General features: G+C 40.2%; 1 protein-coding gene across 6 annotated transcripts in view; it reads right to left on the bottom strand.

The window, feature by feature from the left end:
* Positions 1 to 13,706, bottom strand: part of Tnik (TRAF2 and NCK interacting kinase) — a 394,212-nt gene that overhangs the window by 18,720 nt on the left and 361,786 nt on the right. For 4 of the 6 annotated variants that reach the window (XM_042678824.1, XM_042678826.1, XM_042678827.1 and 1 more), the window contains 4 exons: positions 12,691 to 12,820; positions 5,614 to 5,778; positions 2,032 to 2,143; positions 1,082 to 1,252 (listed from right to left, as the gene is read on the bottom strand). In XM_042678824.1, coding sequence (XP_042534758.1) covers positions 1,082 to 1,252; positions 2,032 to 2,143; positions 5,614 to 5,778; positions 12,691 to 12,820 — 578 coding nt within the window. Of the gene's footprint in view, positions 1 to 1,081; positions 1,253 to 1,752; positions 1,840 to 2,031; positions 2,144 to 5,613; positions 5,779 to 12,690; positions 12,821 to 13,706 lie in introns of all 6 variants that reach the window. The other 2 variants (XM_042678823.1, XM_042678825.1) reach the window with 1 other exon arrangement.

Here is a 13,706-nt window from a genome sequence, read left to right as displayed (position 1 = left end):
GTGCATTCAATGTGTGATAGTGTTTCCATTTCTATACTCTATCAGAAGAAAAGACCTTCCTCCTTCTCACACTAAAATTCAGCTCTCTCATATCCCATACCTTCATGGTTGTGCGCTGTTAGGGAAATGTTAAACCAGGTCAAGGAAAAGGTGTTAATGGTCTAAGAGTCACAGAAACACTGACTGTGAAACTTCTCAAGTATCTTAATTCTAGTGTAGTAATATTAGGAAAAAGGGTTGTCTGGATAGCCATAATCTACCCATTGCAATGTACATACGTCAAGAGATGCATGAGCAGGTAACTCTCAGTTATCTTACTTGTTGTACTTTATCTTCTGACAACATGGCATGTTTGCTCTTTTCTCCACATGCTAACCTTTTCAATACTAACGGTGGCTATTTTATTTTCCATACCTTCTCCCTGAGGGAGAACCATCACATCTCAGGAAATCATCTTGATCTTCCCCTCTGACATCTCAAATGCTTTTACTCTTTACAATTATGGTGCCTCAATGCAAGCCTAGTATTTTAGATGGCTACAGACAGGCTACATCTGATCTGCCCCAATAATATAGACCTGGGACTCTAATAGAGTATCATCACACCTATACTGAGTCTAAGATCACCTAAATCCTGGAGATCTTTTTCATGAGAACCACAGAGTGATGTTTTGAACTAAAAGGAATTCCTCATTATTTGTTTTTTTCCCCCCCCAAGTGTTTTTCTTCTTTATTGCTGATGATATGGCTTTGGGCAAGTCACTAAAATATGGCAGGCTGGTTCTGCATCTGTGAGACAAAGGTAATGCCATTACTTTCCTTGTAGGATATGGTAAGGAACAGAGACAGATGTGAGTGCTAGACACATAGTGTGTGTGTATTAAGTGGTGGCTAGTTCTGTTGTTGACTTTAACTTGTCACTATTCATGTTAGCCTTGGAATTAGTATATAAGGCCTTTTTACATATAAAATTGCTTTTGATCTCTCTGAGGTTAAACAGACCAAGGTTTCTAACACTAAGATACACATGATTTTTCCTGATTCAGAGTTAATTAATGAGTGAAAATAAAGCACTAACATACCCCACAAAGCTGCACAAAGTATTTCTGAGTTGAATCTTTTCTTGTATTTTCTGATTTCCGGTGTATCGCTATGAGGCCGAATGTTGGTTGGGTTTACGTTTACCACTGAAATCTTCCTTGCTTCATTGAGTTTGGCCTGTTCTTGCCTAAGGAGTTCGCTAGTAAACAGAGCTTTGAGAAAAAGAATCAGAGAAGTCAGTGGGATCCTAAAAGATAACTAAGGGAGATAAGGAAAAGGGTCATTAAAACACTATGAGTTCTTTTTGTTTAGTGTGTATTAAAGGTGCAGGAACTCTACAACTGTACTTATTTTATGCCTTTTTAGTAGGATAAAGTATAAGTCATTCATAGCAGTAGTATTTTATTCATTAGCAAAACAGACCTATAGACAGTACTTGGATGGTTTAGAAAATTAATATTAATCTCACGAGATCATATAGGTCATCTCTACCTCCTGCAAATAGATACAGGAAAGACTTCCTCTTTGAAATAGAACATTATCAGTTGAAAAGTTGGCCTAAGCTGACCTTAATGATTAGTGAGTTGCAGAAGGCCAGAAAGCAACACTATTCTAAATCAGCCAGACTTTTTGTGATGGGAACTACACAGGTAGAGTTCAACACAACTTAACACGCATTTTAGTGTCTATTACGTGCACAATAGCACTGTACCCAGAAATTGTTTTTGGGAAATATGTGGTAAGTTCGGAGATCGTTGAGGAACAGCTTTTCCTAGTGCCCCTGGATACTTCTGGGTTCCTACCAGAAGCAAAACAGAAAAGATGGGGAAAAGTAAGGAAAAGGGAGAAATTTGTTTTAGGAATCCCACAAAAATAATAAAGTCAGGACCTACTCATTAAATGGCTTAACTATTGAATTAATGATGAAGTTCTTGATCAGGCTTTACCAAAAGGAAATATGTTTCTGTAGCATTTGGGCCTTCTAGCTTACCTGCAGCTGATGATTCTTCATCCTCTTCATCTTCATCAGTGGGAGATGTCTGGTATACTCTGGGGTCCACAAAGGGGGTGAAGGAGGCTTTGGTGCTGCTGCCCATGCCATACTAATCAATAAGCAAGATTAAGAAGAGAAGATTAAAAAAATGCAGGAACAGTTGATGCTAACAATACTTTGCTCAGGCTTTACAACGATTACTGACTCCTTGATCTATTCAGCTATTCATAGTGGGGCTCCCTCGTCAAAGCATGTGTCTCTCTGCTCTTTGTCTTGGTATTGGTTAGTCTCTAGCTCCAGTACTTTCATCAGTTATCAGACTACAAGAGTTGCAGCAAGAAAATTACATTTTGAGCAACAAATAGCACCTTAATATCTGTAAAGTCTTTGAGGTGGCAGAATTATCTCTACATTTGAGCAAAAGCAATCTCATATTGATCAAATGTTTCTAAGAAAAGCAAAAGCTAAGTAGGCATGTCGTCAGAGCTGTACTTTATTCTAAACAGTTAACCGAGAGATCCTCTCTTGAAAGGATGGCCTTTGGGTCTTTCTATTCTGGCCTGTGGTACACATGGACCTGAGATTGGCCCCCAAAACTGTAAAATACTTAATTCAGGAGGGAGTTCATCCAGGAATTGATGTTTCTTTCCAAGATGAAAAATATGCTTAAAAAGATGCTTGTATTTTCATGCTTTATTTGGGGAGTTTATGAAGATACTGGGGTTTGAAGGCAGTATATCTCAGTGGTTTAGACAGTGTGTGGTGCTTGGATAGCACCATCAAGACATGAAGCCAGAACTAGAATCAGGAACAGTAAACTCATTAACAAGGCTTTATTTATGTCACAATATTCCATGTTTAAATTTTGCCAAAGAGTTGTAATAACCATTTTGTTATCTTCATTCTTTTTACATCTTTACATTTTTTAAACATCTCAGACACATCTGTAGTCAACATAATAACTGTCCTTGGGAGATGATAAATAGATTTAAGGGTTTTAAATTTAATTATAAATTCTTAGCACAAAATTGGAGAAGGGGGGAAATAAACATTCTAACACTTCTAATTATATAAGGAAAACCCCACAAAGATCTAGTCTGATTTAGTTTAAGATTTTCCCTCCAATAGCATGAAATTGCAGAGCTTCTCCATGGCAAAGGGCATAGCTAGCAAGATCAATAGAAAGCCCACGGACTGGGAGAAGATCTTCACTAGCCATACAACAGACAAGGGTTTCATATCTAAAATATACCTGGAACTCAAAAAATTAAATCCCCCAACAACAAATCCTCAAAGAAACAACTGCCCAATAAATAAGTGGTCTAAAGACTTACAGAGAAACTTCTCTGAAGAGAAAAGAAGGATGGCCAATAGACACATGAAGAAATGCTCAACTTCTCTAGCCATAAAAGAAATGCAAATCAAAACAACATTGAGATACTACCTCACCCCAGTTAGAATGGCTATAATCAAGAACTCTAATATGCAACAGATGCTGGAGGGGATGTGGACAGAAGGAAACCTTACTGCATTGTTGGTGGGAGTGTAAACTTGTTCAACCACTTTGGAAAGTAGTATGGAGGTTCCTCAAAAGACTCCACATAGAGCTCCCCTATGACCCAGCAATCCCGCTTCTGAGCCTTTACCCAAATGATCACAAACAAGACCATACTAAAGCTACCAGCACAACTATGGTTATTGCAGCATTATTTACCATAGCTAAGATATGGAACCAACCCAGATGCCCCTCAGGAGATGAATGGATCAAGAAAATGTGGTATATATACACAATGGAATTCTATGCCTCCATCAGAAAGAACGGCATTGTCCCATTTGTTAGGAAATGGAAAGACTTGGAAAAAATTATACTAAGTAAAGTAAGCCAAGCCCAAAGAAACATAGGCCCCATGCTTTCCCTTATTTGTAATAACTAGTAATATGTCTGAGACAAGCAGAAAAAGTCAGATATGTTGATGTTAAGTGAAATGAACCCCAAGATAAGTATTCAAATTTTTTACTTTCATGTGATTGTTGCTAACAATATAAGATGATTTCTTTGTTGCTTTGTATGTCCCTCCCCCACGATACAACCCCTGATTTCACTGTATTTGATGTTGGTATAATTTGTGGAGGGGAAGGGAAAAAAATTGTTTAGGGATACAGGTGGACCCATTGCCACAATGAGATGTACAAGTCGTTATGTAGAAAAACAAACTTTACAACTTTACAACTTTGGGGAGAGGAAAGGGAGGGATGTGGGGGGGCGTGGGATATGGGAAGGGATAGGAAGGAGAAACAAAGGAGGAGGTAACAATTTGATAAGAAATGTACTTATTATCTTGCCCATGTAATTGTAACTCCTCTATGGTAGGTATTTTCATAATAAAAAAATTAAAAAAAAAGATTTTCCCTCCAGCCTTAGAAATAGTAAAAAAAAAAACAAAAACAAAAACAAAAAAAACCCCTCCTTTTCTGTAAGATTGCCTCCCCAAAACAGCATTTCACCTGTATTCTCTCCTTTGATGTTTAGAAGTCTATAAGGAAAGTGGAACTGATACTCATATTCCCACTTATAGCTGGGGCAGCAGCAGAATTTGAATCAGGGCTCCATCTTGGGAGAGCCTCCTTGGTACTGAAGGAGGTATGTAGGCAGAAAATGTCTGTCCATGCCGCACAAAGCTACCATGGTCTGCTGTAGTTTATAATAGGCCTGTATGTTTTTTGGGGAGGTGTCCAAAACTCATTATATAACTGTAGAGTCCAAATGGTGCATCAGGAAGATTCAGTATGAAAGCAACAGTGCACATGATTTATAAAAACATTTAGGGCCTAATGTGTGATTCATGGGACCAATCACTAAATACAACCATGTCTTTGAATTCATCTAGTCAATGGCATCCATTAGCTTTGCCTGATTATGTTCATTCTGTTTCTTTCCTGGGACCATTTTTGTGCAATTTGGAGGAAGAACCTATCAATTAAGTCTTACTCAGTTTTGAATATTAATCTCAACTGGTAGGCCTGGAAATCTTAACAAGCTACAGTTTCTTTTCTTTTTTTTTTTTTTGGGTCCAGTCGTGGGGCCTGAACTCTGGGCCTGGGTGCCATCCCTCAGCTCTTCAGCTCAAGGCTAGCGCTCTACCACTTGAGCCACAGTGCCACTTCCAGCTTTTTTCTTTTTGCTTATGTGGTGCTGAGGAATCAAACCCAGGGCCTCAGGCATGCAAGGCAAGCACTCTACCACTGAGCCACCTTCCCAGCCCCACAAGCTACAGTTTCTGTCACTGGACGTTGACACAGTAAGCCCACGTTCTGGTCCAGTCTCTGTCCCAAACTTTAGCTTTAGCCAAGTTACTTAACATATCTGAGCTTCAGAACTCATATTGGCACAGATGATATCTGAGAACTTTTCACTGCTTTGTATGTATGATTTTTCTATTTGAATATTTTCATAAGCAACTGTACATCGAAACCAACCAAACACATTTCAGGAATTGGAGGAAGCCTTCTTTTGGACGCAGTAGGGTTGAGCTCCCATGAAGGAAAACAGAACTGTTGTGACTATAGCTCAGCACCTACCTCGGTCCCCGAGTCCATTTCCTGGGAATGGGAAGAAACACGCCCCAGGCCCTCTGTTGGTGTACCAGCTGGGGAATGGCTCTGCTGTACCAGGTCTGGGAGGTTGATGTGGCCAGCAAAGCCATTGCTGTCACTATGGCCAGATCGCTTCTTCTCTCCAGCTGTCTGAAGGACATAACACACAGAGACCTTGAGTGAGGGAAAAAAAGGCCACAGAACAGTACCCGCCCCTTACACAGTGTAGGTGCCAGGGACTTCAAGCTGACTCACTAGTGTGTAGGAAGGTAACACTCAAATTTCTATTCTACCTAAGAAATAAACATATTAAGCAAGCCAGGCACCGGTGGCTCAATCCTGTAATCCTAGTTACTCAGGGCTGAGATCTGCAGATCATCCTTTGAAGCCAGCCCAGGCTGGAAAGTGCATGAGACTCTTATCTCCAATACACAATGGAAGTGGCATTGTGGCTTAAATGGTAGAGCGCTAGCCTTGAACTGAGGGACAGCGTGCCTAGGCACAGAGTTCAAGCCCCACAACCAACAAAAAACAAAACACATTAAGCTTCTCTAATAGGCAGTAAATGGATTGATCCTGATGCCACATACTCCTGAATGAGGGATACTCAGGAATCCCATTTGATGTGGGAAGTATCCCCTGAGGGAATATAAGGATGCAACAGGGGAGAGGGCTGAGCACAGCCTATACTGGCATGGTTCTCTTCTGCAGTGACAGTGTGTCTATATGTGTATGCATACTGCCAATTAATTGGATTTACTAACCATATTGCTACCAGTTAATTGGATTTACAGACTACATTGCCAAGTTACAATGAAACACAAAAATAGATAATCTGAAAAGAGGCTGGGAAGATGGCTCAGTGGTAGAGTGCTTGCCTTGCATGCATGAGGCCCTGGGTTCAATCCTCAGCACCATATAAGCAGAAAAAACTGGAAGTGGCACTGTGGCTCAAGTGGTAGAGCGCTAGCCTTAAGCTGAAGAGCTGAGGGACACTGCCCAGGCCCAGAGTTCAGGCCCCACAACCAACAAAAATAAATAAATAAATAAATAAATATTACTGAAAAGAGCACTGGGATGAAGAAATACTAATAATCCACAATTATAGTCCAATAAAATGCAGAAATAATATAAAAATCACAGGGCTCTTTATCTTCTACAAGGTCAAAACAATGATTAACTAATGATTAATCAGCTCTTCTAGAAGTTCCAAAAAGTTTAAATGACCTAGACGACCACTGTCATTAATGTTCAATGTCCTAGTAAGTAACCATAATGCTTTGTGATATAGGCAGTAAAAAATGAAGTCATCATAGCTAATGAAGTATTTGAAATATTGCTGATAGCCTGTCCTGGGGCATGAACTCAGGGTCTGGACACTGTCTCTGGGATTTAAAAAAAATTTTTTTTTATTGTGATTGATTACCTAAATTTCACAGTATTGTCAGATAGTGATACTTAAAGTCACAAACACATTCTAACCTTCCTGAGGCAAACTGTCATCTTGATCTATAAACTTTGTGAATTATATGTGTCTCTGAGCTTTTTAAGCCCAAGATTAGCATTCTACCACCTGAACCAGCTCTATTTCTGGCTTTTTGGTGGTTACCTAGAGATAAGAGTTTCATTCCTTCCCAGGCTAGATTTGAACTGCGGTCCTCAGATCTCAGCCTCCTGAGTTGCTAGGATTATAGGCATGAACCAGTGGTGTTTGAGTATTCTATAATGTATATGCTTATATGGTAGGACTACACTGGATATGTTGTATGTGTTTTCTCTAAAACATTTACTGATAGGGTTACATGACTTATTATGTTTGGAAAACACCGCTGTGGAGAGCATCCTGTTCCCAAAATAATAAGGCAAATTTAAAAGACAACTCTGAGCCTCAAAGGGTAGTATCCACATTGTAGGAGTAACCAGTGTCTGTCGTTTCTTTCTTGGCTCCCATCTAACTGTAACCAAGTGTTCAGTGACTATCTCCATTGCCCCTCCCACCCCACTCCCAGGCTCTTCTATGATGAAATTTTAGATTCCACATAAGAATGTGATCATGAAGGACTTGTCTATTCAGGTCTGACTTATTTTACCCTACAGAATGATCTCTGGTTCCATTCATGTTGCAAGAAATAGGGTTTAATTCTTTTAGTTCTCAGTAGTATTCAAGTGTGTATATATACCACATTTTCTTTATCCACTCATATAAGTTATATATATATATCATATTACTGATATTACTCATATAAGTTGCTTCTCTGAATACTGTGGCAAAGAATGTACAGGTGAGCTGGGTGCTGATGGCTCATGCCTCTAATCCTCACATTTCTTCACATCCTTACCAGCACTATCTCTTTTTTGATAATAACAACTGCTGTTGGGTACTGGTGGTTCACACTATAATCCTCCCTACTCAAAAGTCTGAGATCATGGTTTTGAAGTCAGCCCAGGCAGGAGAGTCTGTAAGACTCTTATATCCAAAAATCTAGAAGTGAAGCTGTGGCTCAAGTGGTGGTATGTTAGCCTTAAGCAAAAAAAAAAAAAAAAGCTCAGGAACAGTGCCTAGGCCCTAAGTTCAAGCCCCAGGACTGGCACCAAAAAACAAACCCTTACCTGAAGTGAGGTGATTTGGATTTGCATTTCCCTGGTGATTAAAGATGTTGAGCATTTCTTTCATATGCCTGGTGACAATTTGTAGGTTTTCATTTGAGAAATGTCTAAATTAGAAATATTTCTATTCTATTTTGTTCTCTTTTCTTTGGTATCCCTTTCCCTTTACTTGTCTCAGCATTTTTGAGTTTCTATTAGGGTGAAACATTGTGCTAAACAAGAACAGCTTGACGCTAGGCAGACACTCACTACCTTCTTTGGAGCTGATACACAAGGGTTCAGGCCATTTCTTTAATTTCTTGACCATCTCTTTGGCCTAGTTTCTTTCTTCCAGAGCCTATCTTGGCCTTACAGTTGTCTGTAAATAACAGGAAACAGGCCTCTCCTTCTCTCCCCTTCCTCTCTCCCTCTTTCCCTTCCTCTCCTCTCCTCTCTCCTCTCCTCTCTTGTCTTCCCCTCCCCTCCCCTTCCACTGCCCTCCCTCTCTCCCTCTCAGTGCTCCAGCAGAGGTCAGTGCTCCAGCGGAGTCAACCAGAGAGCTAGGGTCAGAACCCAAGTTTGCTTAGGAATTCAGGGCTCGCTTCAGTGGGACCACAGCTAGGGATCCCTAGGCTCTAAGTAATAGTTTATTCTCTCTCTCTCTCTCTCTCCAGGCTCCTAGGCTTCTGAATTTCAGTTGATATTAAGAGGCAGCTTAAGAAACAATTGAAGTGTAGTGTCCTGCTTTTTAGCAACCTGCTTCTAGACTAAATCAGGCCTTCTCTGGATTTATCTGGCCACAATGTTCATCTGGAGTGTGTACCAGTATACAGCTGAAATTTCATCTTCTACATGGTATTTTAGGAATTTAATCCTATTTTGGCTCTGCTTTTATGTACACTGGGCACATTTTCTTTCCTTCAAACACAAAAAAGCTTTTTAACATTTTCCTCAACTTTCCGATAGTGTAAATCATATCTTATTGTTTGAGAAGGTTTTAGCTTCTTGTATCAATAGTATTCTTTCCCAAGCCAAAAAATCAAAAACAAATCTGATTTAGGCACATTGATGAACAAAAGCAATGGCTAACAGGGGAAGTTGCCCAGACAGGGAGAAACCTGAAGCAGTGACCCTTGAATCTGCCTGCTTCTGAGTCATGACCACTTGATTCATTCAACCAGCACTTTCATATTAAGCAAATATTGTGTGTCCAAGCACTCTATTGGGAACACAAACATGAACAAACATGAACAACAGCCCTGCCCTGCAGGATTGCATCTAGAGAGCCCCAACAATACTTCTGGTCTTTGTGCCTTTACCATTTCCCTATGTATGACACTTAGATGTTCTGTATATTTTAAGAATGATTATGTGCTTTACTGATCCACCAATTAGATATTGATCTGATCACTAGAAATACTCTGAAAGGCACACCAGAAATAATGTTTACATTTAATGTGGGTATCCAATCGCTCAATCATGTTTTTGTTTTGTTTTGTTTTTGTTCTTTCCGATCCTGGGGCTTGAACTCTGGGCCTGGACACTGTCCCTGAGCTCCTTTTGCTTAAGGCTAGTGCTCTGCCACTTGAGTCACAGTGCCACTTCTGGCTTTTTCTGTGATTAATTGGAGATGAGAGTATCATGAGCACTTTCTTGCCTGGGCTGGGTTTGAACAGCGATCCTCAGATCTCAGCCTCCTGAGTTGCTAGGATTACAGTCATGAGCCACCTGCACTCAGCTGTTACTGTTTTTAACAAAGAAACAACTTCTTGTTTCCATTTCCTGGACTTTATTACAATAGTATTTTATATGATCAGAGGCACATAAGCATTGTACCTTTGTGTTCTTCTCCTGAATATGTTGGCTTTGTTGTTGTTGTCTGTAGTTTGCATTGGGACACTTTGTCTTCATCTACCCTTGCCCTGGGATTTATAGCACCAGCTGTCTTGGGTTGCCAGCTTGCAGAAGACAAATCACTGGACTTCTTTTGTTTGTTTGTTTTCATTTTTGTCTCTTCTTTTTTTGGTACTGGGTACAAACCCAGGATGTTGCATTTGCTAGGCAAGTGCTTTGCCACTGAGCTACATCCCAGCCCCTCTTTAGACTTCTTAGCTTTCACAATTGCATGAGCTACTCCCCTATTTCTTACCCCTGCCTCTCCCTTAATTCACCCCTCCCTCTCTCCTCCATTCAGAAATACTGAATTTCTCTAGAGGTCATTATAAGGTATCGCATATACAAGGTACTGCACTAATACTTTGTGTACTATATTCCACTGAATCCTCACAAAACTTCATGGGTAGAGCTTTCATTATCTCCATTGTACAGATGGAAAAACTGCACCACAAGAAATTAAAAACTAGTCCCCAGTAACAAGTGTTCTATTTGGTAAGGCCAGGGTTCAAACCTGGATTGTCTGGAGGAAGAGCCCTTATATTCTGCACTGAACTGTAGTACTGAAGTGTTGTACTCCTGGCCACAAGTGATTGGACCTGGAGTGGGCACCTGAGTCATGTGAGATCAGATTTCTAACCGAGGTCAGTTTCTGCTAGCAGCTGAACTAGAATGTAGTGAATATCTTGTGAAAGAGGAAGGAGAGACCGAATATGTAAATTGAGAGAATGAAATGATCTGAGGGTCTCTCAGTAGGCCAAACTCATGTAAGACACTGGTAGATGTAATTTTAAAGTGATTGGTTGTCATTGTAGAATACTGCAGGGTTTTGAATAATGCAGAATCATCTGGATGTGACTGGCAGCACTAAAAGTATGGCTCTAAATGCCTACTTGGAGGTACTGTCTCATAAAGACTCAGGCAAATTTTAAACCACATTAGAGATTAGAGCCATTTTATATAGCGTTAAAGACCTCACTCTAGAACATCCTTCCTCAAGTAGCAAGCTGTAGTCACTAAAGCTATGAAACGATCCATTCACCACACTAGGAGATTTATACACCAGCAGGCTACAATGTCAACTCCAGCAGCCAAGTCCATTTTTCATTCTAGACATACGTGAAAGGATTCTTTAAAGCTTACTTGAAAGATTCCACAAGGCTGTAAAATGAAATTCTAGCAAGTTGCTTTGTGAACTAGTCTTCTAGGGATAACCCCGTTGCCAATGATTACTTCAAAGGCATTATTCATCTCAAAACTTCAGTTCCTTTCTTCTCAATGAAGGTGAAATGCCCCGTGCCTTTTTGGAGTGCAAAGTAGGCTGTTGGGGTTTCTCAACTCTATCCTGGTAGAATTGTGAGAATTGCAGATGACATGTTTGAGTTTCAGAGAGGAGAGTGTTCTGTGATAATAGGTCAAAGGAGAATTCAATTTATAGAGTGAGTGAAAATAAAATAGTCATTATGTATGCAATACTTGAAACTGTGAAGTAACTCATTTAATATTCTCAGCCATCTTAGAAGTTATGTGCTATTATCTGTGAAAGTTTACAGATGACAAAACAGATGCAAGGAGAGGTCAGATAACATTTTCATAAAGTTACTAGTCATTTTCCTTTCAAATAAAGAACCAGCTTTCAAACTTGCAAGGTGATGATGAAATGAGAATAGATTCCCATTGGGGTCCTTCTGGTTGGTACAAAAAGGAGTTCTGCCTGCAGGAAGGGCAGGTTAAAGGGAACAATGCCTCCCACCACATGTAACAATATTCCTAGACTTAAACAATTACCCAAAATGCAACTGTGCACTTTCCAGTAAACCTGCATGTTTTTTTGTCAACCAAAATAACTTTGGTTTTTTTTTCTTCAAGTGTTAATTTAATGAATTCTTAGAACTACTGAGCATTTTCTCCAATGGAATCCACAAGGATAAACCACTGAAAGAGGAGGCTAACAAAACCACTGGTCCTACTCAGATCATTCCTTTCTGCTTTCCTATTATAGGGAACATCTGGGTTTGCCAGTTCTATATCCTCAGGCTAAAATTTTAGATTCCAATTTGCATAGCTCCTACTAAAAATTTTGGACTAATGTAATTAAGTCACATTGCAAAAGCTTAAAAAGATGCAGAAAAGAAAGCAGCAGACAATTAAAATCGCTCAACCATTTAGATGCAAGGTTTCCTACCCAGGCCCCCCCATCTCCATGCTTAAAAATAGATGCTGTCAGCATTCCTTGTGAAAGCGCTAGTAGAAAAAACACTTAAGAAATGCATGTCACCTTGAGCCGGGCACCGGTGGCTCATGCCTGTAATCCTAGTTACTAAGGAGGCTGAGGTCTGAGATCTGAGGATCATGGTTCAAAGCCAGCCCAGGCAGGAAAGTCCATGAGACTCTTATGTCCAATAAACCACCAGAAAACCAGAAGTGGCACCTGTGGCTCAAGTGGTAGAGTGCTAGCCTTGAGCTGAAGATCTGAGGGACAGCGCCCAGGCCCAGAGTGCAAGTCCCATAACCGGCAAAATGAAAGAAAAGAAAAGAAAAAAAGAAATGCATGTCCTCTTCCCAGTTGTTACAGCAGCTTACCTCTCTAATCATCAAGGTTCCTTCTCGTGAAAGACTGCTGCTGAAAGTGTCCGTGTGAGAGGTCTCCAGCCCGTGGGTCCCCACCATGCCCACACTGTACTGCTCATTGCTCCCTGGAGCTCCTGTTGGTCTAAGGTAGGAAGGAATAGTATCAATTGCAAGCTGGATTTAAGGAATACTAATTCCTGCCCGTATCAGTTATTTTAGTGTGGTAAAAGCTGTCTTTATATCATCTGTTTTTAAGTGTATACTTCAATGGTTTGGAAGACATTCCATATTGAGTTGACTGTGGCTGGACTGGGGTTACATTTCTGTAGATTCTTTTCCAATATATTCTTGGCCCAGTGGCCAGTAGGAATGAACTTCTTGTTTTCTATGAAGAAACATGCTGAAGTCAGCACAAAGGTTTCCCAGACTCTATGTGACCACCCCCTATCCCCACCCCACCTCCTTCCTTGATGAGCACCCACCTGACCTGCTCTTATGATCACTCTTTCCTCTGCCTGGAACACTCTCCCACCCTGACTCTTGCTTGCTCCTTCTCAGTCATCTAATTTAATATAAAATACTTTCTCTGAGAAGCTGTCTCTCACTTTCTATTTCTCATCCCACCAGGCTTTCTTTTTTTTTCTCTCTACCTTTTCTTCAATAGTTGTCATTAAACTTCTTTTCCAATTTTCTCCTCTATCATTAGAACAGATGTTTGGGGAAGGGGTAAGATGCTTATCGCTACTCATCAATATATAACCAGCACCCAGCAGAGAGTCTGGCACATAGTAGGGACATAGAAAGTAATCAGTAGTTAAGTGAACTTCGTGCTATTTCAAGACTACCAATTAGGAACATGCTGGTTCATTGGAGTACCATGAACAAGACTTGGAATTAGGAAAACAAACCCCTGTATTCACCCCACAAGGTGCTGCTGCTGTGTCTGTTTCATTTTTTTTCTTGCTATTGTACTTAAGATACAGTGGGAAAAGAAAACAGGTTATTGACACAGCTTCCTGAGAATACAG

This window comes from Dipodomys spectabilis, unplaced genomic scaffold (assembly GCF_019054845.1).
Source record: "Dipodomys spectabilis isolate Male_0828 unplaced genomic scaffold, ASM1905484v1 ptg000050l, whole genome shotgun sequence".
NCBI lineage: Eukaryota > Metazoa > Chordata > Mammalia > Rodentia > Heteromyidae > Dipodomys > Dipodomys spectabilis.
This window is presented reverse-complemented; position numbering and strand designations above follow the sequence as displayed.